Below are 22,371 nucleotides of genomic sequence, written 5' to 3'. Positions count from 1 at the left end.
AGGGGAGGGAGTCCTTGCCGCTGCCCGGGAAGCCCCCCGTCTGCAGAAGCAACAGATGTATGTGCCTAGTGGGTGAGAGGTGAGCCGCGTGCGGTGAGCATGAAGTGCAGAGCTGCTTCTCTGTCGGGGAAGAAAGCTTGGAGAAGGACTACCCGTGGGCTGCGTGGCCTCCTAGAGCTGGCCACACATTCTTGAGCACGTTCAGGCAAAGGTGTGGACATGGGAGCGCGTCCAGTCGAGCAGGAAACAACAGTAGTGAGGGGTGTGGCAGGAACCCACTGGGCAGTGCTGAGGAATTGGAGAGGTCATCTGGGCCCAGGTTCTAGGAAGAAGGATGTTACTGGGGCATGTTAACAGGTTTCTGAGTCTTTTTTCGTCCTCCTCACTGGGTCTTTCTGAGAACTAAAGCTTTTTATTTTGATCGAATCCGATTTGCTGATTTTTATTTTTTTACTTTTAATGGATTGTGTTATGTCTAAGAACCCTTAATCCAGTCCTAGATCTCAAAGATTTTTCTCCTATACTTGTCTTCTAGAAGTTTTTTAGTTTTATATTTAAATCTGTGATAGGTCTTGTGTTAATTTTTATATAAGGTATGGGGTTTAGGTTGAGAGTCTGTTGCCAGGATGTCCTCTTGCTCCAGCATCATTCGTTGAAGACCATCCTTCCTCTACTGAACCACTTCTGCACCTTTTGTACTTTGTGGGGCTATTTCTGGGTCCTCTGCTCTGTTCCGTTGATCCATGTGTCTGTCTTCCTGGCAGTTCCACATGGTCCTGATTTCTGTAGCCGTATAATAAGTCTTGAAATCAAGTAGAGTGATTCCTCCCATTTTAGTCTTCATTTTCAAAATGGGTTTCGCTGTTCTAATTCCTTTGCCTTTCTGTGTATATTTTAGAATAGTCTTATCCCTGTCTACAGAAAGTCTTGCTGGCATTTCTGTAAGAATTGCATTAAACCCCTAGATAAATTAGGGGCAATTTTCTGAGACTTAAAAAAAACAAAAACAAAAAAACTATGAAAACTCACTGGTACCCAAGAAGCCTTGGGTTTGTGAGGCAGCTGGTGTGAAGTATGAGGGGGGAGGGGAATGGTCCACCTCATTTCCGAGTGGACTTTGGTGGGATGCTTTGCCTCCCAGAGGGCCGTTGCCATGGCTCTCTCTTTGTTCACAGGGAGCAGATGGAATCCCAGTTGGAAAAGGAGGCCCGGTTCCGGCAGCTGATGGCCCATAGCTCCCACGACTCGGCCATTGACACAGACTCCATGGAGTGGGAAACAGAAGTCGTGGAGTTTGAAAGGGAGACGGTAAACCGCCCTTGTGTCTTCTCTTCCCAGCTCTCCTCAACGTGACGGCTTTGGATGGGGGAGGGAAAGGATGGCCCTCTTGCAGGGCCCCCAACTTCATAGCTGCTAGTTGGGAGGTCAGCTTTTTCTCCCAGGGTGTGGATGCATCCTTTCCCTGCACTTGTCCAAGCCCCATGCAGTAGCAGCTTGGTCTCCTGTGTTACCCGGCGGATGCTTGCAGTGCATGGAAAGCAGAGGCAAGAGCAGAGCGCCAGGGGGCTGAGAGAGAGAGAGAGAGAGAGAGAGAGTGTGTTTCCAGTGGTGGAAAGGGGATCACAGCCGCTCAGAGGTTTTATCTTGGGGACCACGTGTCCCGTCGGGGTGAAGGGACAGCACCCGCCTCGGAGTGAGTGTCTTGGGGGCGGGTGTAAGAGCCAAATGTTTCTCATCATTGCTGTAAAGTGAACTGTTGCCACTCTTCTTTTGCCAGGAGGATATTGACTTGAAGGCACTTGGTTTCGATATGGCAGAGGGTGTGAATGAGCCTTGTTTGCCGGGGGACTGTGGCATATTTGTCACTAAAGTGGACAAAGGAAGCATCGCTGATGGCCGCTTACGGTGAGTGTAGTGGGCTCCAGGCTTTGGAGGGAAGGTGGCAGTTTCCCTCTGACCTAATGCAGAGGGCCTGGAGAGCCAGGTGGCGTTTAAATGAACGCATCCCAGGACCTGGGGGCCTCACAGAGGCTGTTGAGGCTTTCAGGCTTAACTGCTAACATTGTTCTTAAAGGCTGCTTGGACTCCGAATCGCCTCTGAATCTGATCTCTCTCCCATCACCAGGTGCTGCCTTTTGCTTCTCTGTGTAGTAAGGGGCTCAGGTGAAGTGTGTGAGAGTCTGGAATGTGCATTGCCTGCTCATCCCATGAAATAGTGATGATAATAATTAGCACCTACATAGTGCTTGGTATTTGCTAAGTTTAAGTACTTCATATAATTCATTAATCTTTACAATCCCATGAGGTAGGTGCTTCTGTTGCCCCCATTTTACAAATGAGGGCACTGAGGCCCAGAGGGACTACGTCATGCCGCTAGTAAGTGGTAGAGCTAGGGTTTGAAACCAGGCTCCAACCCTTGCCAGCTTAACCACTCCACCTTCCTAGAAGAGGAAACCTTTCTCTTTTCTTTCTTTCTTTCTTTTTTTTTAAAAATAAATTTATTTGTTTGTTTTTATTTTTGGCTGTGCTGGGTCTTCGTTGCTGCGCGCGGGCTTTCTCTAGTTGCCGTGAGCGGGGGCTACTCTTCGTTGCGGAGCACGGGCTCTAGGCGCGCGGGCTTCAGCAGTTGTGGCACGTGGGCTCAGTAGTTGTGGCGCACGGGCTTAGTTGCTCCGCGGCATGTGGGATCTTCCCGGACCAGGGCTCGAACCCGTGTCCCCTGCATTGGCAGGCGGATTCGTAACCACCGTGTACCAGGGAAGCCCCGAGGAAACCTTTCTGAATGTGTTTGTGGGGTACCTGCTTTCTGGTGTTCTGCTCCCCGAATGGGAGCAACAGGGGCCGGCCCCCTGGTCCCAAGGCCTCCGCTGGCAGTGACCTGGCTGTCCCCCTCCTCAGGGTCAATGACTGGCTGTTGAGAATCAACGACGTGGACCTCATCAATAAGGACAAGAAGCAGGCCATGAAGGCGCTCCTCAACGGGGAGGGGGCCATCAACATGGTCGTGCGTCGGAGGAAGTCCCTGGGCGGGAAGGTGGTCACACCGCTGCACATCAACCTGAGTGGGCATAAAGGTAGGGGCTGGGGAGGTGGGCAGGGCACCCTTTTCTCGTACAGAGAGATCGCATGTGTTTTCGGGCAGAACTAGGCGTTGATGTGGTTTCAGTGCAGCCCATGTGCTTCACGCTCCGGGGCCGTCTGGGTCCTGGGTCTTGCTTGTCTCTGATTGTTTGATTCGCCAGACCAGACCTGACCCGGTCCCTGGGTGGTGTGACCTGGGCGGGGTGCTGGGATGGACAGGTTGCAGTCTGCCAACATCCTTTTTAAAAGTTTATCTCGTAAAGACAAGATGAGACAACCAGAGGGCCATGCAACCCGGGCAGGGGTTAACCGGGGACCTCTGGTTTGCAGACAGCGGCATCAGCCTGGAGAATGGAGTGTATGCTGCCGCCGTGGTGCCCGGAAGCCCGGCTGCCAAAGAGGGGTCCCTCGCCGTGGGAGACAGGATTGTGGCTGTAAGTCTCAGGGAACCCTTCCTCTGGTTCTAGACTCCCCATCTCCCAGTTCCCATCCTAAGGGCAACTACTTTTAACAGTTCATTGTGTTTTCTCCCCCAAACGTTCAAAACTTATATCTCCCACTTTTTTTTTCTTTTTTAAACTTAGATGTGATCATAGTATACTGTGCTGCTGCTAACCTTGCTTTCTGTTTTTAACAGCGTGCCTTGAGATTCTTCCAGATTCACATCTTTAGATCTGTCTGAGTCATTTCAGTAACTGCATGTTCCTTAGTGGCCTTTGGGCCGGTCTCCTGATGGACAGTCAGGACATTTTTTGCCATTGTAATAGTGCTTCATGGCCACTGCTGTGTCCCGCCACGGGATAGAGTCCCGGGTGGGGGAATTGCTGGATCAGAGGGCATAAGCATTCAACACGTGATGTGATGTCCCTCCTTGTGCTTCAGAGAAGTCCCACCTGCTGTGTTTGGGGGAGCTCATTACTTCACATCTTTGCCAGTGTTTTTCAGATTTGGGGGCGAGCTAGAGTTTGAAAGCAATATGGCCAATACGAAAAACTCTTAAGATGTGGGGAAGTTATAAAGAAAAACAAAACCAACCAAATTAATCTACCACCCCAAGATAATCACTCTGAATATATATATATATTTTTAACTTTCAATTTTGAAATAATTATAGAAATAATTATAATTCAGTTATAATGTTAAACAATATTAAAAAGTGAAGTGGCAAAGATAGTACAGAAAGGTCCTACGTACCCATCATCCAGTTAACATCTAATGGTTACATCTTACGTAACTATGAAATCTGTTATCACATTTTAGGATAAAAAACAGGGCTGTCCACCACCACAAAGATCTCCCTCGTGTCACCCCTGTCTGTTGACCCCCGCAGTCCTAAGCATGCCCCCTCCCCGCCGTCATAAGCCCTGGCAACTAATCTGTTCCCCAGCTCTATAATTCTGTCATTTGGAGGATATTGTGTAAGTAGAGTCTGCAGTACTTGCCCGTTTGAGATGGCCTTTTCCACCTGGCTTCGTGCTGTGAGCTCCATCACGTGGTTGGATGTGCTGATGCTGTGGTCCTTCCCGAAGCCGGGTAGGACTCCATGGTATGGGTGCACCCCAGTCTCACCGTTCACCTATTGCACGTGCACTTTTAAAAAGCACTGGAACGTGTCTGAGAGGGGTGCGGACAGAGACTCAGGCGTGAGGGGCTGTAGGAGTCTCTGCGATGATCCTTCATGTCACGTGGGTCCAGCCTCCCACATCATGATCTTGTTTGCAGTCTCCTCGCGCCCCTGAGGGGGCGTCCGTGTCTGTTTTCCTTTTTGTTCTTGAAGGAGTTCTGAGCCGTGGTCCAGCATCACGCAGCAGGAAGCGGCGGGTCCGGGATGTCCCTCTGGGACCCGTGGTGTTCTGGTCCCAGTCAGTCAAAGTCACTTCCCCAGAGTGCTTTCAAGGCTGTGTGTTTCATTTGCCTCAGAAGCCCCATAATTGGACTTTGAGGGCCTTAACTGGGGAGGGGCTTTCTCTCCTTTGCCAGCTCCAGACGGGGGCACCTTACAGAACAAGGCCCACTGTCCAACGTGGGTCAGCAGCTAGGCAGAACCCTTATCCTGGTGGTGGGCCTGACGGGCTCTCTGTTGGCCTTAGATCAATGGCATTGCACTGGACAACAAGTCTCTGAATGAGTGTGAATCTCTGCTGCGGAGCTGCCAGGACTCCCTGACCCTCTCCCTCCTGAAGGTAAGGGCCCCCACCCTGCACTGGCTCTGCTCTCGCCCTCTTTGGGGCAGGCAGAACCCCAGCTCCTTGTACGCAAGCCACTTCTCCACATCACTGGGATCCTTGGAAAAAAGGTCTTGATTTGTAAGTGCAAGGTATGCGTGAACCCTGACTGGATCCTGGTTTCAAAACCAAAACCAAAAACCCAGAAACAAAAAAACCTAGCTATGAAGGACATTTTGGAGGTGGGGGGTACATTTGGATCTGGACTGGATAATGAGATGATCTTAGGGAATTGTTACTTTTCCTGGGTATAATGATGGTATTGGGGTCACACAGGAGAATGGCCTTATTTGGGAGAAGTGCGTGCTAAAGCTGTTCGGGTGAAATGTCATAATATTTGTCACTTATTTTCGAATGATCTGCAGGATAAATAGATACAGACAGTTGGGCAAAATATTGTTGAATCCAAATGGGTTTAAGGGTGTTTATTGTACTTCTTATCAGCTTTTCTAAGAAGGTTGGAAAAAGACTCATCTACTTCATTAAGAGATATTTTTAAAAATTATTTTAAAATTAATAGCCTTTTTGGGGAACCGATTTAGGTTTACAGAAAAGTTGAGTTAGTACAGAGAGTTCTCATATCTTCTGCTCTGTAATATCGATGAGCCAATGTTAATACATTAGTATTAACTAAAGTCTGTAGTTAACGTGAGGATCCACTCTTGGGGTTGTACATTCTACGGGTTTAGACAAATGTATAATGACACGTATCCGCCGTTACAGTATCCTGCAGAGTGATTTCAGTGCCCTGAAGATCCTCTGGGCTTCACCTGTTCATCCCTTCCTCCCCCTCAACCCCCGGCAAACGCTGATCTTTTGACTATCTCTGTAGTGTTGCCTTTTCCAGAACGTCATATAGCTGGACTCACATAGTATGCAGCCTTTTCAGATTGGCGTCTTTCACTTAGTACTGTGCATTTAAGGTTCCTGCATGTCTTTTCATGGCTTGATAGGTTGTTTCTTTTTATCACTGAATAATATTCCATTGTCTAGGTGTACTGTAAGATGCCTTTAATAGTGAATTTTTTATATTTACATTTAATAATTTTAAAAAATAGGCAGGACACAGTGCAGGTGATTTCAGAAAATGCTCAAAGTCAAGGGAACTTTGTGTCTTTCCTGTGGGTTCCCAGTGGCCTGGCTGTGAGCAAGCGTCACCTGTTGGCGAGGTGTACGTGCCTGCACGTCTGTCCACCTGTCCAGCTTTGGGGTGTGTGTGGCCCATTCCTGACCATCGCTCTACCTCCAGGGATGTTTTTCGGTGGCAGCTCCAGGTCGTGCGGTCTCACCGGCTCTCTTCCTCACTCCTCTGCAACCCCTACTTAGGTGTTCCCTCAGAGCGCGTCGTGGAGCGGCCAGAACATCTTTGAAAACATCAAGGACTCTGATAAGATGCTGAGCTTCCGAGCCCATGGTCCGGAGGTCCAGGCTCAGAATAAACGGAATTTGATGCAGCACAACAACTCCACGCAGACGGACATCTTCTACGCCGACAGGCTGGAGGACAGGAAGGAGTCTGGCCCCCCAGGAGGCAGCAGCTCCTTCCTGCACAAGCCGTTCCCCGGGGGAACCTTCCCCGTCTCCCCCCAGGCCTGTCCCAGTGCCTCCGAGCGTAGCCTGAGCCCCTTTCGCTCGGACGCCTCGGGGGAGCGTGGCTCTGGGCCGGTGGACGTGCGTAGCCGGCGGCCTCTGCTGCCCTTCGAGACTGAGGTGGGCCCCTGTGGGGAGGCAGAGGCCTGCCTGGACAAGGCAGAGCCCGAGAATGCCAACAGCGGCGGGACCTGGCCCAAGGCTGTGCTCAGCTCCACGGCAGGACCCGAGAAGCTCTCCGTTTACAAGAAGCCAAAGCAAAGAAAGTCTATCTTTGACCCAAACACTTTCAAACGCCCCCAGACGCCCCCCAAAATAGACTACCTGCTCCCAGGCCCTGGGCCTGCTTACTCCCCCCTGCCCTCCAAGAGGGTGGGACCTCTGACGCCCCCAAAACCTCCCAGGAGGGGTGACTCCATTAAGTTCCAGCACAAACTGGAAACCAGTTCTGAGTCAGAGGCCACTCTAGTGGGCAGCTCCCCATCCACCAGCCCCCCGAGCGCCCTGCCCCCCGACATGGACCCCGGGGAGCCCATGCACGCCTCGCCCCCTCGCAAGGCCAGGGTCCGCATTGCTTCCAGCTACTACCCCGAAGGGGACGGGGACTCCTCCTACCTGCCGGCCAAGAAGTCCTGTGACGAGGACCTCACCTCCCAGAAGATGGACGAGCTGGGGCAGAAGCGCCGCCGGCCAAAGTCTGCTCCCAGCTTTCGGCCCAAGCTCGCTCCAGTAGTGATCTCTGCTCAGTTCCTGGAGGTAGAGCTCAGCCCTGGAGTGGGTCAGGGGGAGGTGGAGGTGGGGCGGGCCACACAGGGACCTGCGCCCGCCCGCACTGGCATCCCCCAGCTCAGGCTTAGCCCTGGCTCCTTTGCCTCTGCTCTCAGCACCTGCCCGGGAGAAGGGGAGGGGATGGCAGGTGAGTGCCCGCAGGAAGCAGTCTCCCTTTAGGAGATTAGAAAGCAGCCTGGGGTGTGCGTGATAGCGGTAATACGTCACCAAGAGGGCAGCGCTTTCTTGGGTGTGGGGTTTGATTTGCTTATTGAGCAAGAAGCTTTTGAACTTGTATTGCAATAAACCCAAGTGGCAAGGACCCACCTCAAAGGGTTTAGGGAGTCAAGATAGCACGTGTGAATCTGTTAGCCGGCGGCAGGACAGGCCGGCTTGTTTTTGTGGGTGCTGTGGTCATTTCCAGAAGGGAGAGATTGCTGTGAGCCGGAGAACAAATCCCTGCTACTTTCAGCAGACACGGAGCTTCACACGGCTGGGCAGGTTGTGTGGAGTTGCTGCATACGTGTGCCCGATGCACCCATGTGTTCCACCCTCTCTACACACAAAAGCTGTTTATTCGAAAGAACAGATTCTTTCTGTGTGGTTTTCTTCCAAAGTATTTTTGAAGGAAGTTCTTCTCTTCCAGATGTGTAAGGCAACGTGAATGAATAAACGAGTTAACGATCTCTCCCAAATGTCACGTCATGTGTCTGAGTGGGAGAAGCTAGGTCATAAGGGATAGTAATCGCTTGCAAATGCCTGTGTGTTTCCCTGTTTCCAGCCACTGCCTCTTGCCTTTGGTTCTGCAGGAGCAGAAGAGCGTCCCGGCCAGTGGAGAGCTCTCCCCAGATCTCCAGGAGTGGTCCCCTTACTCGCCAGGGCATTCCAGCCGGCACAGCAACCCCCCCTTCTACCCCAGCAGGGCGTCTGTGGGTGAGCTGGCAGGGCAGGGCCGGGGAGGAGGGTCAATGTGGGCTCCCAGGGCCGCCCAGTCCCAGGGAGAGTGGAGACTGTCATTTCAGGGAGCTGTTGTGTGTCCTCAAAGATCTAGCCACTGCTGACCTGTCTGGAGTGTTCAGTCTTCTATCAGTGACATTTTTTAGCTTTTCAGAGTGCTTTCTCCCCATAGCAGCCTGGGAAATGGGAAGCACTGAAGAGGGTTCTCCTGCCTTACAGGTGGAGCAGGGCCAGAAGTTTGCATAGATCTGGGGCTGGCTGGATGCTTTGGGGCCACTGTCTCACCCTGCCCATTTGCAGGCACTGTTCCCCGCAGTATGACCCCGAGCACCACTGTGAGCTCCGTCCTGAGGAACCCCATCTACACCGTGCGCAGCCACAGGGTCGGCCCTTGCAGCTCTCCGCCTGTCCCCAGAGAGGCTGGCCCCCAGGGTTTGCATCCTAGGTATGTGAAGCCACCTGTGCTTCCCTGTACCCCAGCCATCCAAGCCCACCTGGGGCTTGTATAGAGGGGTTCCCTTGCCTTGCTGGGAAGAGGTCGGGCAGAGCAGCTCTGGGGCCCCAGGGAAAGGAAACTTTAAGGTCGCTCTCTTTATTTACCAGCGTGGAGCTTGAAAAGGTATTTGTAGGGCGATGGTAGAGAAGGCAGCTGATAGCTGAGCGCTCACATGCCAGGTACTGTCCTCAGACCTTTATAAGCATCATCTCACTTGGTCACCAGAGCCACCCTACTATTACTGTCTCTGGTTGATAGATAAGGAACTGAGCCTTAAGAAAATGAATGGATTGGCTCAAGGTCACTCATTCATTCGATTACTTGACAGGTTTTAATAGAGCACAGACTACATGCCGTGGACTGCTATAGTTCTAGAGGGCTACAGTGAAAAATTAAGTAGACAAACTTCATCTCCTGTGGCATTTGTGTTCAAGTGGCCGGGGCCGAGGTGGGGAGTGGGGAACGACCAAAAAAGAGAACAGAGTGATACCAGATGGTGCTGAATGGCCCTAAAGACCCTAAAGTGTTGACAAGCTAGGCTGTGACTTGGAAGAGGGTGGCAAGTTATATTGGGCGGTGGAGAGGGCCCCGTGCAGGGGGATGCTGCCGTGACTAGAAGGCTGAGAAGAGGCCAGTTGTACACGACTTGGGGAGGAGCCTCCAGGAAGGAGGGCTGTAGGTGCTGCAGCCCGGGCATCTGAGAATGGTGCAGTGGGCTCCAGGGACAGAGTAGGGGAGCTTGGCAAAGAGACGGTGAGTCAGGAGGAAGGCCCACGTCATAGGGCACAAACCCAGAGTTTGGGTTTTATTTTGAGTACAGTGAAGACCACTGGAAGGCCCTAAGCAGGCAAGAGACGTAGTCTCACAGCTAGAAGAGGTCCTCATCGGGCCTGAATGCGGGCCAGCCTGACGTGGGCAACGCGGGCTCCCCGCCCTCAGCTCTCCCGTTTCCAGGGACGGGCTCTTCTAGGGAGAGCCTCGGTGCCGTCCTGCCCCTCCGTGCCCGCCCAGGAGGCAGAGCCTCTGTTCGTCCCTGCAGAAAGCCCTCTGTCCCAGTGAGCTTGGTCCTGGCCTGGCGCTTGCAGGGCCCTCTGAGCGTGGCTGCGGGCAGTCGCCGTCCTCGGCTGGCTGGGAGCCGCTTCTGGGCCTCCCTGAGCTGGCAGAGGGCCTCAGGGTGGCCAGCCACTTGTTATCCTGACCTGGTCCTTCTCCCGAGCCCCTCACTTGTCTGCTTTTCGACAGTGTCCAGCACCAGGGCCGCCTGAGCCTGGATCTGAGCCCCAGGGCCTGCAGCGACTGCTCTGAGATGAGAGCCTCCCACGGGTGCAACTCCCTGCCCTCCAGCGCCCGCCTTGGTAACTGAGCCACTGGCGCCTTCTCGCCAGAGCAGGCACCAGCCTTTCTTCATCTCCACCCGCATCCTCATGCCCAGACCTCCTGGCGGCCCCCACACACAGCCCCTCTCCCGTCTGGGGGCCGAGGCCGGCTCCACGCTGCACCCAGAGCCCTTTCCTGTGGCCTTCCTGCTGCTTCCCACAGTGGCTGTGTAGTTGTTCTGGTGACCCCTGGCCCAGGAGCCTTGCTCCCTGACCCTGAGGTCATTCTGGGGGATGTCGTGTTGCCGATCACTTACGGAAAACGCACCCCAGAGTCGAGGCTAGCAGTTGTCTCAAAGAGACTCTGGTGGAGCTGCTTCCGGCGTTGTGGACACAAGGCCGGCAGTCGCGCCTGTCGCGTGGGGTGCTGTCTCTGTTCAGGGCTGGAAGCGAGACTTGTGGGATGCTGTTCTGAAGCAGCCTAGCCCTGCACGGTTTATTCACATACTGGGGCTAGGCCTCTGCTTTCCCTGACTGTTCCACGTTGAGACCCCCTTGGGGATAAATGGCAGGGCCCACTTTCATTCTGTCATAACCATGTATGTTTCCTGACTACTAGGATGGTGGTGAGGGAGTGAGGGGCGCTGTTTAATTGCAGGCCTAAAGTTTTGTCCCCTTTTGGAACCACAGGGTCTTCGAGCAACTTGCAGTTTAAGGCAGAACGCATTAAAATCCCATCAACGCCAAGATATCCGCGGTCTGTCGTGGGCTCTGACAGAGGTGAGAACTTCTCAGTGGCCCTTCCCCCTGCTCACCCCCTCCGTCCTCAGGGTGGGGTGTCTGGGCACCGCTCACAGTTCACTCCCGGTCTCAGCCATCAGTCATGCTGGCGGGGCCAGGACCCAGGCCCTGGCGGGAGATGCAGCGGGGAGTGCGAGGCATGAGGCACGAGGCACCTGCATGCATGGCCGTGCGTCCGGGCTGCGGGAGTGGAGGTGCAGGCCCGGCCCTCACCCACCCCTCTCGGCAGGCTCGCTGTCCCACTCGGAGTGCAGCACTCCCCCGCAGTCTCCTCTGAATGTCGAAGGCCTGTCCTCCTGTAGCCCATCCCAGACCTCAGCCGCCACATTGCCCAGGATTGCCGTCAACCCCGCGGCCCTCGGGGAGCGCCGAAAGGACAGGTGAGTGGGCACGGGGAGGATGGCGCGCTGCTGTAGCGGGCCAGCGCTCGGCCGCGCCCTCGGCCCCGGGCGTGGTGCGGTTTGGGGAGTTCCGACAGAGTTGACCTCCGGCGAGGCTGCAGGCGTTTGGGTCGCCTAGCATCCCCTGGTGTCTTGCTCCAGGACGTCACGAGGAAGTCCTGTGGACACGTGATGCAGGAGGAGGGGCGCACGTGGATGGCCAGTTGGAGGAGCAGGGTGAGCTCCTTCCACTGAGTGCCCACGGGAGGAGGGGGGCTCCAGCACGTGATGCTGGGGACGACCTGACGGTGACCGTGATGGAGTGATGCTGTTCGCTGCTTCCCAGGCCTTTGCTTAAGCACGTTCCACGTAATAAGTCGTGAAACCCTCACATAACCCTGTGATCAGCGGCATCGTCATCGGCCCCATTTTAAAGATGAGGAAACTGAGGCCAGAAAGTTGGAGTGGTCTGTCTGTGGTCACATGGTTAGTGACTGGCCTATACTAATTAGAATCAGGACTCTTTTTTTTTTGAACTTTTGGCTGCGCCACGCGACATGCAGGATCTTAGTTCCCCAACCAGGGATCAAACCCCTGCCCCCTGCAGTGGAGGAGTGGAGTCTTAACCACTGGACCACCAGGGAAGTCCCAGGACTCCTTCTTACCCTTTTCTTTTTGGCCCCAGAACACAGCTGTATCGCTTGTTCCCTCCCCCCGCCCCCAAGCTTTTTATTGTGAGATAAAATACACATAGGAAAAGAGTGTGTGAAGCATACATGTACAGCTTAGCCGTTTATTGGTTCATTTTGAAATGCAGGCCGATCTCAGCTGTCAGTCCAGACGTGCCTCCTCTCAGGGCTGGTCCCTTCCTGCACAAGCTCTGCACGTTCCTCATCCACCTCTGGTGTTCTTCAGAGTGGGATTTACCAGATCGTATCTGTATATTTAAAGGGTTCTGTCTAGATCCTAGTGGGAGATTGGATTAAACTTGAACTTACCAGTATCTAATCACTTAGAATCTAGGACTAGAGCTACTCTCCTCCACTTACATCCAGAAAGCTGAGGGCCCTGGTAGCTGCAAGCCATGGGAGAGACGCTGCTGGGTGGGCCCATAGTTAAGAAAATCTCATTTACGATCTGAACCTGTAAGACAGCACACCTAGCAAGTGTAAACTGGAGAACAGAGCGTACCCATAACCGCCAAGGCGCCTGGGCCCCCAGGGGAGTTAGCACAGTTCGCGTGGACGTGTTCATGATGGCCTCACCTGCATCGTGCAGACAGGAGCACAAACCGGCCCTGGAGGTGTGAGGTTTTACCGAACCCCCCAGCTCAGGTCACTGAGAGAACAAGACTTTCCCCCCACTGGAGGGGGCTCCTTAGAAGCAGAAGGGGCCTTATCACATGCGGTTCAGACATCCCCTTAGCTTTCTCCGCGGTGCACAGAGAACCGGTGTGTGTGTGTGAGCGAGTGTGTGTGTCAGTGTCAGTGATTCCTGCCTTCACAGCGCTTAGGTGACATAAACTTTAACATGTGTGACCTGACTGAAGAATGGGTTACTTACGAAAAATAGTCCCTCTTTTTCTCAGTCTCAAGTTAACTATCATTATAGAAAACTGGGAAAACTAGAAAAGTAGAAAGAAAAAAAGTCACATAATCTCATCAACCCGAGGTTCAGTTGCTGTTATTTCACCTTCTGAGGTGTGTGTATGTATATATACAGATTAAATACATGCTTTATTTATGTTGTTTTACATACATAAACTTCCTCCTTAATGTTATGTTTTAAGTTGTTTGTAGTGTTAAGTATACTTTATGAACTTCTTTTACAAAGCAGCCTTATTGTTCTGACAAAACTCTTGTGCATATTATAAAAATTTTAAATTATTCGGGAGATTAAAAAGTAAGGATTCCCTCCCAAAGGGCACCCCTCTGCCTGCCTGCCCTTCAGCACGTGGACCACCCCCCCACCCCCCCACCCCTCCCTGACATGTGCTCTGGAGGAGGGAGCCCTCGGGGGTGGCGCTCTGCTTCTCCCCTCCCCTGGCCTTTGGCTGCAGGCTTGTCCTGAGGAGGAGCTCGGGCAGCATGCAGCGGGGGTCCTGGCGGCTTGGGGTCACTTAACTGTCTGTCTGTCTGTCTGTCACGTTCCAGGCGTCTGTGGTTGTCTTCCTCCTCCGATCACCCCCGCTCTGCTTTCTAACCTTTTGCACCTTCCAGATGCCTCCACCACCACAGATCCCTCCTGAGACTGCCTGTGGCTGCCAGGCCCAGGTCCTCCTCCCTGAGGAGCGTGAGGTTGGCCCGACAGGAGGTCCCCACCCCAGCCCCCCCTGCGCCCCTTATCCCCCGCGGTGCGGTGGGCGGCTCCCCGGGGCCAGTGGGTGCATGGTGCCGCCTTGCTCCCAGCCTCCCCGCTCCCTTTTTAGTGCCTCCGGTTTGCAGCAGCTTAATCTCATGATCATTTTGCATTCTCCTGTGTCCTGGTAAATATAAAAACTGATATTTAATGCTGCCCCTTCTTGGGTGAATATCACCCCAGAAAGCAGTCCTTTTTGCCCCAGGGGCGGTCTTGAGACCCCATTGGAGGTTTGTACGTTGCACATTGTGAGGCCACTCCTTTCCTGTTAGGGAAACCTGCGTGCCTTTTCCCCGCGTATTATCAGTGTTTATAGTTCACACAGACCCTTCTTGGTGTCTTTGGGACTGGGTGCTTCTGTGTCCATCCGCGGGTGGGGGGTCGTGTCTGTATTGCATGGGGTTGTGTATCACCGTCATACAAAGGTGGACTTCATCGTGTTCCCATCCAGCTGTGTCATCATAGGAGCGTCTGTGCCCCCGGCCCTTTCTGCGTAGTGATGGCATGCCTGACCTCAGATCTTCCCCAGACCTTTCCTTTGAGCCTGAGTCCCCAAAACTGTTGGCTCTCTTCCAAGGCCCTACGTGGAGGAGCCACGCCATGTGAAGCTGCAGAAGGGCTCGGAGCCGCTGGGCATCTCCATCGTGAGCGGGGAGAAGGGCGGTGTCTACGTGTCCAAGGTGACCGGGGGGAGCATCGCTCACCAGGCCGGCCTTGAGTACGGGGACCAGTTACTTGAGGTGAGCGGGAGCTGCCGTCCTCTCCCTCCTCTCCTCTCCTCTCCTCCCTTCCTGAGTCCCCAGGCCCTCCTCCACGCCCTCCTCTGCCATCACTGAGCCCGCTCCCGGTGTCTCCTAGTTCAATGGCATAAACCTGCGGAGCGCCACGGAGCAGCAGGCCCGGCTCATCATCGGGCAGCAGTGCGACACCATCACCATCCTGGCCCAGTACAACCCGCACATGCACCAGCTGAGCGGCCACTCCCGGTCCAGGTGAGGCCCTGGCCTCCTGGGGGCATGGGGGCCGCAGGAGGAGAGACGGGTGCGGCAGGTGCGTGACTCGCTGTGGGGAGACCTGCGTGCTAGCTGCAAGTTCTGGGGGTTCTGCTGCCATGAGAGAGGAGTTGACCAGCCCTGGGTTTTGGAGAAGGGACATATGGAGGGGTGGTTTTCCCTCCTGAAATAGGGTGTGGGAACAGGTGGCTGGGCCCCGCGTGCAGCAGGAAGCCCCGGCATGGGTATGTGGAGCAGGCAGGAGCTGCGGCCCCGGGCGGACGCTCCCACAGAGTGGTCTGGCCCCGCTCCACGAGCAGACACTGGACACCTGCCCCCGTCTGCCTCTGTGCTGTGGGTGGCAGGACAGGTGAGGAAAGGGTGAGATGTGTCCCTGCCATGCAGCGCCTGTGAAGGGAAGGGCTGAAAGGCACATGCAGAGGAAAAGGGAACAGTGAATTCACGGGTCCCCAGGCTGACCCCTTTGCAGAGGATCCCCGAGTTGAGGACAGGCAGATCCTGCAGCTGGGTGACCGAGTCCAGGCTCCTGAGGCGCCTGCTCTCCTCAGGGTTCGGGTCACAGAGCTGCGTGACCTGGTCCTTGTTCACGTCCCAGACCTGGTCACCACCAGAGATGGGGCGGCTCCAGCCGACTGCATGCTACTCCTCACTCTTCCTGTCCTGTCCCCAGCTCCCACCTGGACCCTGTCAGTCCCCACTCCACTCTCCAGGGCAGCAGTGCCACCACCCCGGAGCATCCCTCTGTCATTGACCCACTGATGGAGCAGGACGAGGGCCCTGGCACACCCCCGGCCAAGCAGAGCAGCCCCAGCTCCAGGTCAGCAGATGCATGCCACGAGCCTTCCATCCGTGCACTTGGCTGAGCGGGGTGGGTCCGGGGCGCCATTGTTGGGGCCCAAGCACATCCTCTGAGGGACGTGGGTCCCAGCGCCGCCCTGCGCTGCAGACGGCACACCGGCTTGTCAGGATTTGGGGTGGGGAGCACGCCAGTCCTTTTTTCCTCCCTCCGTCCTGCCCTCTCTCCCTTTTTTTCTCTCGTTTTCTCACTGACTCATTCTTAGCTCTGCCTTTTTTCTTTCTCTCCTCCTTTTCTCACTCACTTGTTTTCTGGTTCTGTCCTTAGACAGAATCCCACGGTCATCCCCCAGCCAGGCCCCGGGCTCTGGCCATCAACAGCAGTGTTGCCCCCAAGGAGCTCTAGGTTTGAGGGTGGCAGACCAGTGTCCAGGCATGTGCAGCACGGCCGGAGTGCTGGGAGGGGCGCCAGGGGCCGCGACGGAACAGTCATGAGGAGCATGGCAGGGCAGTGACAGCTAAGTCACGGCTCATCACAGGACGAGCAGGGGTTAGCCGTGCAAAGGGCGGGCGTGAAGAGATGTCCGGCGGAGGGGGCGGCATTAGTGTGGGCAGGAGCTGGCGGGGAGGTGGGGGAGGGTCACACAGGCTGGGTCCTGAGGCAGTCACTCTTCAGTCTTGGACAGAGCCCTTTCTCGGGTTCAACTTTAATGAACTGTTCACAGAAGTTTGAGGCTGGAAGCTGGGACATCTTCAGGGCTTTCCTACTTGTGACCGTTCACTGTGCCCATTATGGCTACACTTACCTGCAGCAAAATTTTCGTCACCAGCTAGCTCCCCTGCTGAGGTCCTGCTCATTCGGTTCTGTTGCTGTCCCGTCTCCTTCACTCAGTTTGTTTGCCAGCCTTTCAGTGTCCCAGTGCTGTGAGTTCCTTGATGGCAAGGGGCCCTGCTTCTTGGTTTAGTGCCATCTGGGCCATAGAAGCTGCTCAGTAAACATTTGCTGGATGAGTTGTGCCCTGGCTGGTGAGCCTGGCTCTGCAGTTCCCTGCAGGAGAATAGAGTTAGGAAAACAAGTGCAGTCCAGGTGGGCAAGACATAGCCCATGGTGTGTGATGGACAGCTGAGCTGGAAAGCAGGGGTGTTGATTTCCACTCTGTTCCCAAGTGGCTTTGTGACCCGGGGTCACGTGTTCACCTCTACCAAACCTCAGCATCCTGCCTACAAACCGGGTCACTAGAACTAGAGGCTGTGTCGGCCCGCCTCCTGGCTCCTGTGGTTCTGAGAGCTCGTGAGACCGTGGCGGGGGCGGGGGGGGGGCAGCAGAAAACGGTTAGGGCGTCACCACTGTTTCATCTTTCTCATGTCTTCCTCCCTCCCTGTGCACAATTGAAGAGCTTCATTTTCCTCCCCATAAGGATGGTGGGAGATGCCGCCAAGAAGACCCCAGAACCACGAGTTGTTTTCATCAAGAAGTCCCAGCTGGAGCTTGGCGTGCACTTATGTGGTGGGAACCTGCATGGGGTGTTCGTGGCCGAGGTGGAGGACGACAGTCCTGCCAAGGGCCCCGACGGCCTCGTGCCTGGGGACCTCGTCCTTGAGGTGAGTTCTGCGCCCTCTGAGCAGCAGCCGGGCTGCTCTCCGCCCGCACATCCGGCTTGCCGCCGTCTCAGTTGGCACAGGAGGTGGAGGAGCACAGCCTCTGCTGGCGACCGCTGTGTGTGGGTGTTGGATGCCGCCCACACCCCTGCTGGGTACATCATGGGGAAGCGGGCAGGGGGGCCCTGGCTTGGGCACTGGTGTCCGGAGGAGAGATGCTCTGCTGTTGTCAGTGGGAGGACTCAGGACTGGTCTGATGGCGAGGGCCATCTCCCGCTCATTGGGTCTCCTGTGGGGTGGGGGAGGTGGGTCGTAGGTACTCAAAGATAGCAAGGAGCATAAGCAAGGTGAAGGGCTGTGTTTCCAATAAGCCTAACTTGCGGGGGGACTAGAACAGGGTTTCTCCTGGGAGCAGCTGTTGAGGGTAGAGCAGACACTCAACAGAGGACTCAGCCTTACCTGCGGAGGTGGGGCAGATGGATGCCCAGTGAACGGGATGCTGAGTCTCACCCTTACCCTACACCTGGCCTCTCGCGGGTGCCCAAGATGCCCAGCTTCTGCCCTCTGACCCCAGTCCTCCGTCTCTGGGTAGTACGGTAGTCTGGACGTGCGCAACAAGACGGTGGAGGAGGTCTATGTGGAGATGCTGAAGCCCAAGGACAGTGTCCGCCTGAAGGTGCAGTACCGCCCTGAGGAGTTCACCAAGGTCAAGGGCCTGCCTGGCGACAGCTTCTATATCAGGTACCAGTGGCCAGGGTTGCCGGGGACTTGGGGCTAGGGGAGGGGCTTTTGGTGAAGGCTGTTCCCTGTGAATGTCCCCATGTTTCTTACCCCCAAAGGGTGGGGCAGTGAGCATTATTACTTGGGCCCCAAATTGGAAGCTCACGACGAGATGCTTATGACTTAGAAAAACCCTCGAAAGCTCCCAGGGCCAGATGGGCTCCCTCTTTAGGGTTTAGGGCCTGGTGGGGAAGTTTGAGACCACAGAGCCTCACTTTCCTGTGGGCTAGGCTCCTCCCCCGGTCTCCTCTGACCCAGGTCTGCAGATCCCTCTGCAGCGTGTGTGGGTGTCAAGGCATCCACGGTACCCCGAAGTACTATATGCAGTGTGTGTCTGAGGCAGGCTTCGGGCGTTTTCCGGGAGGTGCTCAGCTTTCTTCATGTCCCCTAAGATCTGAGGCCACACGAGAATGGAAAGCACTGATCGACCGTGTACCGTGAGGTGGGGGGGGGGGTCCCTGTCTCTAGGGAACCCCTCCTCAGTTGAGGATGGCATGTTTCCCTTCCGGGAAGTTTCTAGTCTGTAGGAACCGTCAGCCTTGCCTCAGGGGAGGGACGCCAATGGGAAAGGCCCATCTGGAATGGAGATAACGGCCTTGGTCCTTGGCAAGAAGTCTTTTATGTGATGGGCATGAGGCAGCCCTTGTCTCCAGGGAGCCTGGTCTCAGGGGAGGAAAGGGCAGTCTCTGTCCTGTCATGTAGAGCCTGGGCTCCCCTCTTTGGGAACCACTGCTAGGCTGGGGCGAGGCTGGACCTGATCAGCCTCTGGGGTCTGGGGAAACTTCAGAGCAGGAGAGCGGCTCTAGGAGAATGGCTGCAAAGGGCAGCCAGCGGCCTGACCTGCCCTCTCCACTGCCCGGTCCAGGGCCCTCTATGAGCGGCTGGCAGAGGTGGAGCATGAGCTGAGCTTTAAGAAAGATGACATCCTCTACGTGGATGACACCTTGCCCCAGGGCTCATTTGGGTCCTGGATGGCCTGGCAGCTGGATGAGAATGCCCAGAAGATCCAGCGCGGGCAGATCCCCAGCAAATATGTGTGAGTGTTCTCGAGTCTGGGCCTGGGGCTGGGGCGGGCGGCACCTGCGGGGATGCCCCATGGGATGCGGGCTGGGGCTCATGGGGGTTTATACTGATGCTCGTATCAGCTTCTGGTCTGTACGTTTTGCCACGATTGCTTGTCCAAAAAGCAATTTTGGTCCTAGTGTAGGTCAGTGCTGTACTTAAGTCAGTGCTATACAGAAGCACAGGGGCAACTTAGGAGACAGCACTTTTTTGTTTTTAACAGGTTTGTTGAGACATGATTCACATACCATACAATTTACCCAGAGTGTACAGTTCACTGGCTTTTAGTATTTTGACAGATGTGCAACCATCACCGTAGTCGATTTGAGAACATTTTCGTCACCTCAGGAAGAAGCCCCGTTAGCTGCCCCGCCTTGTCTTTCTGTCTGCCCTGCCCCCTCCTGTCAACCCTGAGCGACCACTGATCGTTCTGTCTCTGTAGACTTCCCTGTCTGGACTTTCACGTGAATGGAGTCATATAGCACGTGGTCTTTTGTGACTGGCTCCTTATCCTTGGCGTGATGTTTTTCAAGGTTCTTCCTGTGTTACAGTGTCTATCTGTGCTTCGTTCCTCTTGGTGGCAGGAGGCATAACTTGTAGCGGTCACGCGTGAAGGCTGTCTTAGCAGCTCCTTCTGACCCTCGTCTGACTCTAGGAGGTGGCCCTGTATTCTGAGAGCTTGCCCAGCACTGGTGTGTGTGTATCACCCTCACAGCAGTGGCACCATGGCGTCCTCAGTAGCGTGGGTGGTGAAGCGGCCAGGAAACCTGTAGAGAATGTGGGAGGAGACTGGAGCCCCAGCTCTGGCTCTCCTCGCGGCTGGGCATGCGGGGAGGTGATGGTCCCTGGGCCCTCCGCAGCGCTGCTGTACTCTTGTCCACAGGATGGACCAAGAATTCTCCCGGAGGCTCAGCATGTCTGAAGTCAAGGATGACAACACCACCGCAAAGACGCTCTCGGCGGCTGCACGCAGGTCCTTCTTTCGAAGGAAACATAAGCATAAACGCAGCGGGTCCAAAGATGGGAGAGACCTCCTTGCCTTGGACACCTTTTCCAACGACTCCATTCCACTCTTTGAAGGCAAGTGGCTGGGCTGGCTTTCTCCAGCAGGCTCGCAGGATGAGGTGTGCTGTTGACCACAGGAGCCTCACCACAGTGACTTAAACAAGATAGAAGTTTGCTTTGCTTTCACACATAACTGATCCAGGGATGTGTGTCTGGGTTGGGATGGCGGTGCTACTGTCTTCAGAGTGTCTACCACCTGTAGGGTGTGGCTTCCATCCTCAAGGTCTTCCCATGGTCATTGCAGCTTCTGCCATCACGTCCACGTTCAGGCAGCAGGGAGGAGGAAGGGGCACGGCAAAAGTGTGCCTCTTTAAACAGCTTACCTGGAAACCCCACCCTTGGTCTCCCACTTATTCCTCATTGGCCGCTCAGTCTGCGAGGGAGGCTGAGAAGGCAGGACTTTCACTGGTGACCTGCTGGCTTCAGTAATGCAGGTTCTGTTAGTAAGGAATAAAGGAAAGATGGGTATTGGGTGCGCAAAATGCAGTCTCTGCCCAGTGCATTGCTTCCAGTTTGTTTTGGGGTTATTACTGGCTGCTTGCTGGTGACCAAGGGCCACTGTGCAGATCTTTGGCCGTGTTTGGCCTTACTCCTGTGTGTGTCCATTCTTTTTTTCTTATTTTTTTGGCCGTGTTGGGTCTTCGTTGCGGCGCACGGGCTTTCTCTAGTTGCAGCACGTGGACTTCTCACGGCGGTGGCTTCTCTTGTTGCGGAGCACAGGCTCTAGGCGTGCGGGCTTCAGTAGTTGTGGTGCCGGTGGGCTCAGTAGTTGTGGCTTACGGGCTCTTGAGCACAGGCTTGGTAGTTGTGGCGCACGGGCTTAGTTGCTCCGTGGCATGTGGGACCTTCCCGGTCCAGGGATCCGACCCGCGTCCCCTGCATTGGCAGGCAGATACTTAACCACGGCGCCACCAGGAAAGTCCCCTCCTGTGTCCATTCTTCCAAGATCCTCCCAGGGCCAGGTGCTGACCCAGTCCTGGAGTTGCGTATTAGGCAGCATCAGACATCCTTCGGCAGACTGCCCCGTGGAAGGGTTCATTCGTCCTGTGAAGCAGGAGCCTCCTGTGAATGCTGCTCCGAGGACCCCCGTGTGTGTCCACTGTCCCAGAAGGTGTGCCCTCCCTGCTGGCAGGGTGTGGAGGTGGCAGTGGGCCTCAGAAGGTGGGACAGCTGGTTTCTTCCTCCTCTCCTTCCTTATTTATTGTTTCAGTTAGGGCCTTAGTCACAGTGAGTTGAGTGAGTCCCACCTTTGTTCATGGCCCACAGGTCACTGTCAGTGAGGACAGGGGTTGGCAAGCCATAGCCTGTGGGTCAAGTCTGGCTGTTTTTATATGGCCTTCGAGCTAAGAGTGGGTTTTTACATTTTTAAATGTAAAATAGACTCTTCACCTTTTGGCAGTAATAGTTGCTTGATTCTCCCTTCCCTTTTCTTCCGTAGACACCATCTCTGGTGTATTTGGTGTATGTCTAGTGGATGTCTTTGGAAAACAGCCATATGTCTAGTCTTCCTTTCAGTTCTTCAGTGGGTTGTTTTTTTTTGTTTTCTTTCATTATGTATTTTGAAGTGGTCTTTAAATTGTTACTTCTAAATTGTTATATCTTACTGTTAAATTGACTCTTTTATCATTATGTCCTTCTTTATGTCTAGAAGTGTTTCTGGCCTTAAAGTCTATTTTGTTTAAGTATTATTAACACATCAGCTTTCTTTTGGTTGTGTTTGCATGGTTTGTCTTTTCCATCCTTTTATACTTTCCTGTAGCTTTATATTTACGTGGCTCTGCAGGCAGCATGTAGGGTTTTTTCAACCCACTGTGATACTTCATCTTTTTTCATTTTATTGAGATATAATATATGTATAAGAAAGCACACATACATCTACAGAAAAGTGTACATCCCGAGGCGTTTTCACAATTTGAACACACCTGTGACAATCTTTCTCGTTTAATCAGAGTATTTAATCACTGATTAAATCATGACTGATATATTTGCCGTCTTCCAGTTTTTTTTCTGTTGTCCTGCCTGTTTTATGTTCCCTTTACTTCCTTTTCTTCCTTTTGGATTAATCAAGCATTTTTATTATTCTGT

At 54.3% G+C, this 22,371-nt stretch overlaps 1 protein-coding gene across 8 annotated transcripts in view; it reads left to right on the top strand.

The window, feature by feature from the left end:
- The window catches only part of DLG5 (discs large MAGUK scaffold protein 5), a 120,034-nt gene that overhangs the window by 87,809 nt on the left and 9,854 nt on the right, over positions 1-22,371 (top strand). For 6 of the 8 annotated variants that reach the window (XR_009536210.1, XR_009536211.1, XM_060126984.1 and 3 more), the window contains 18 exons: positions 1,176-1,308; positions 1,778-1,905; positions 2,899-3,074; positions 3,412-3,515; positions 5,172-5,264; positions 6,633-7,652; positions 8,474-8,597; positions 8,841-9,066; positions 10,360-10,472; positions 11,124-11,213; positions 11,464-11,614; positions 14,550-14,712; positions 14,831-14,964; positions 15,656-15,802; positions 17,199-17,382; positions 17,972-18,120; positions 19,025-19,195; positions 20,105-20,301. Coding sequence is in view for 6 of the 8 variants with exons in the window: in XM_060126984.1 (XP_059982967.1) it covers positions 1,176-1,308; positions 1,778-1,905; positions 2,899-3,074; positions 3,412-3,515; positions 5,172-5,264; positions 6,633-7,652; positions 8,474-8,597; positions 8,841-9,066; positions 10,360-10,472; positions 11,124-11,213; positions 11,464-11,614; positions 14,550-14,712; positions 14,831-14,964; positions 15,656-15,802; positions 17,199-17,382; positions 17,972-18,120; positions 19,025-19,195; positions 20,105-20,301 (3,503 nt within the window). In the remaining 2 variants the exon portion in view is untranslated. The remainder of the gene's footprint in view (positions 1-1,175; positions 1,309-1,777; positions 1,906-2,898; positions 3,075-3,411; positions 3,516-5,171; positions 5,265-6,632; positions 7,653-8,473; positions 8,598-8,840; positions 9,067-10,359; positions 10,473-11,123; positions 11,214-11,463; positions 11,615-14,549; positions 14,713-14,830; positions 14,965-15,655; positions 15,803-17,198; positions 17,383-17,971; positions 18,121-19,024; positions 19,196-20,104; positions 20,302-22,371) is intronic. The other 2 variants (XM_060126983.1, XM_060126986.1) reach the window with 2 other exon arrangements.

This window comes from Lagenorhynchus albirostris, chromosome 16 (genome assembly GCF_949774975.1).
Source record: "Lagenorhynchus albirostris chromosome 16, mLagAlb1.1, whole genome shotgun sequence".
NCBI classification, from domain to species: Eukaryota; Metazoa; Chordata; class Mammalia; order Artiodactyla; family Delphinidae; genus Lagenorhynchus; species Lagenorhynchus albirostris.
Note: the sequence above shows the minus strand (reverse complement) of the source record. Positions and strands in the feature narration are given on the sequence as shown.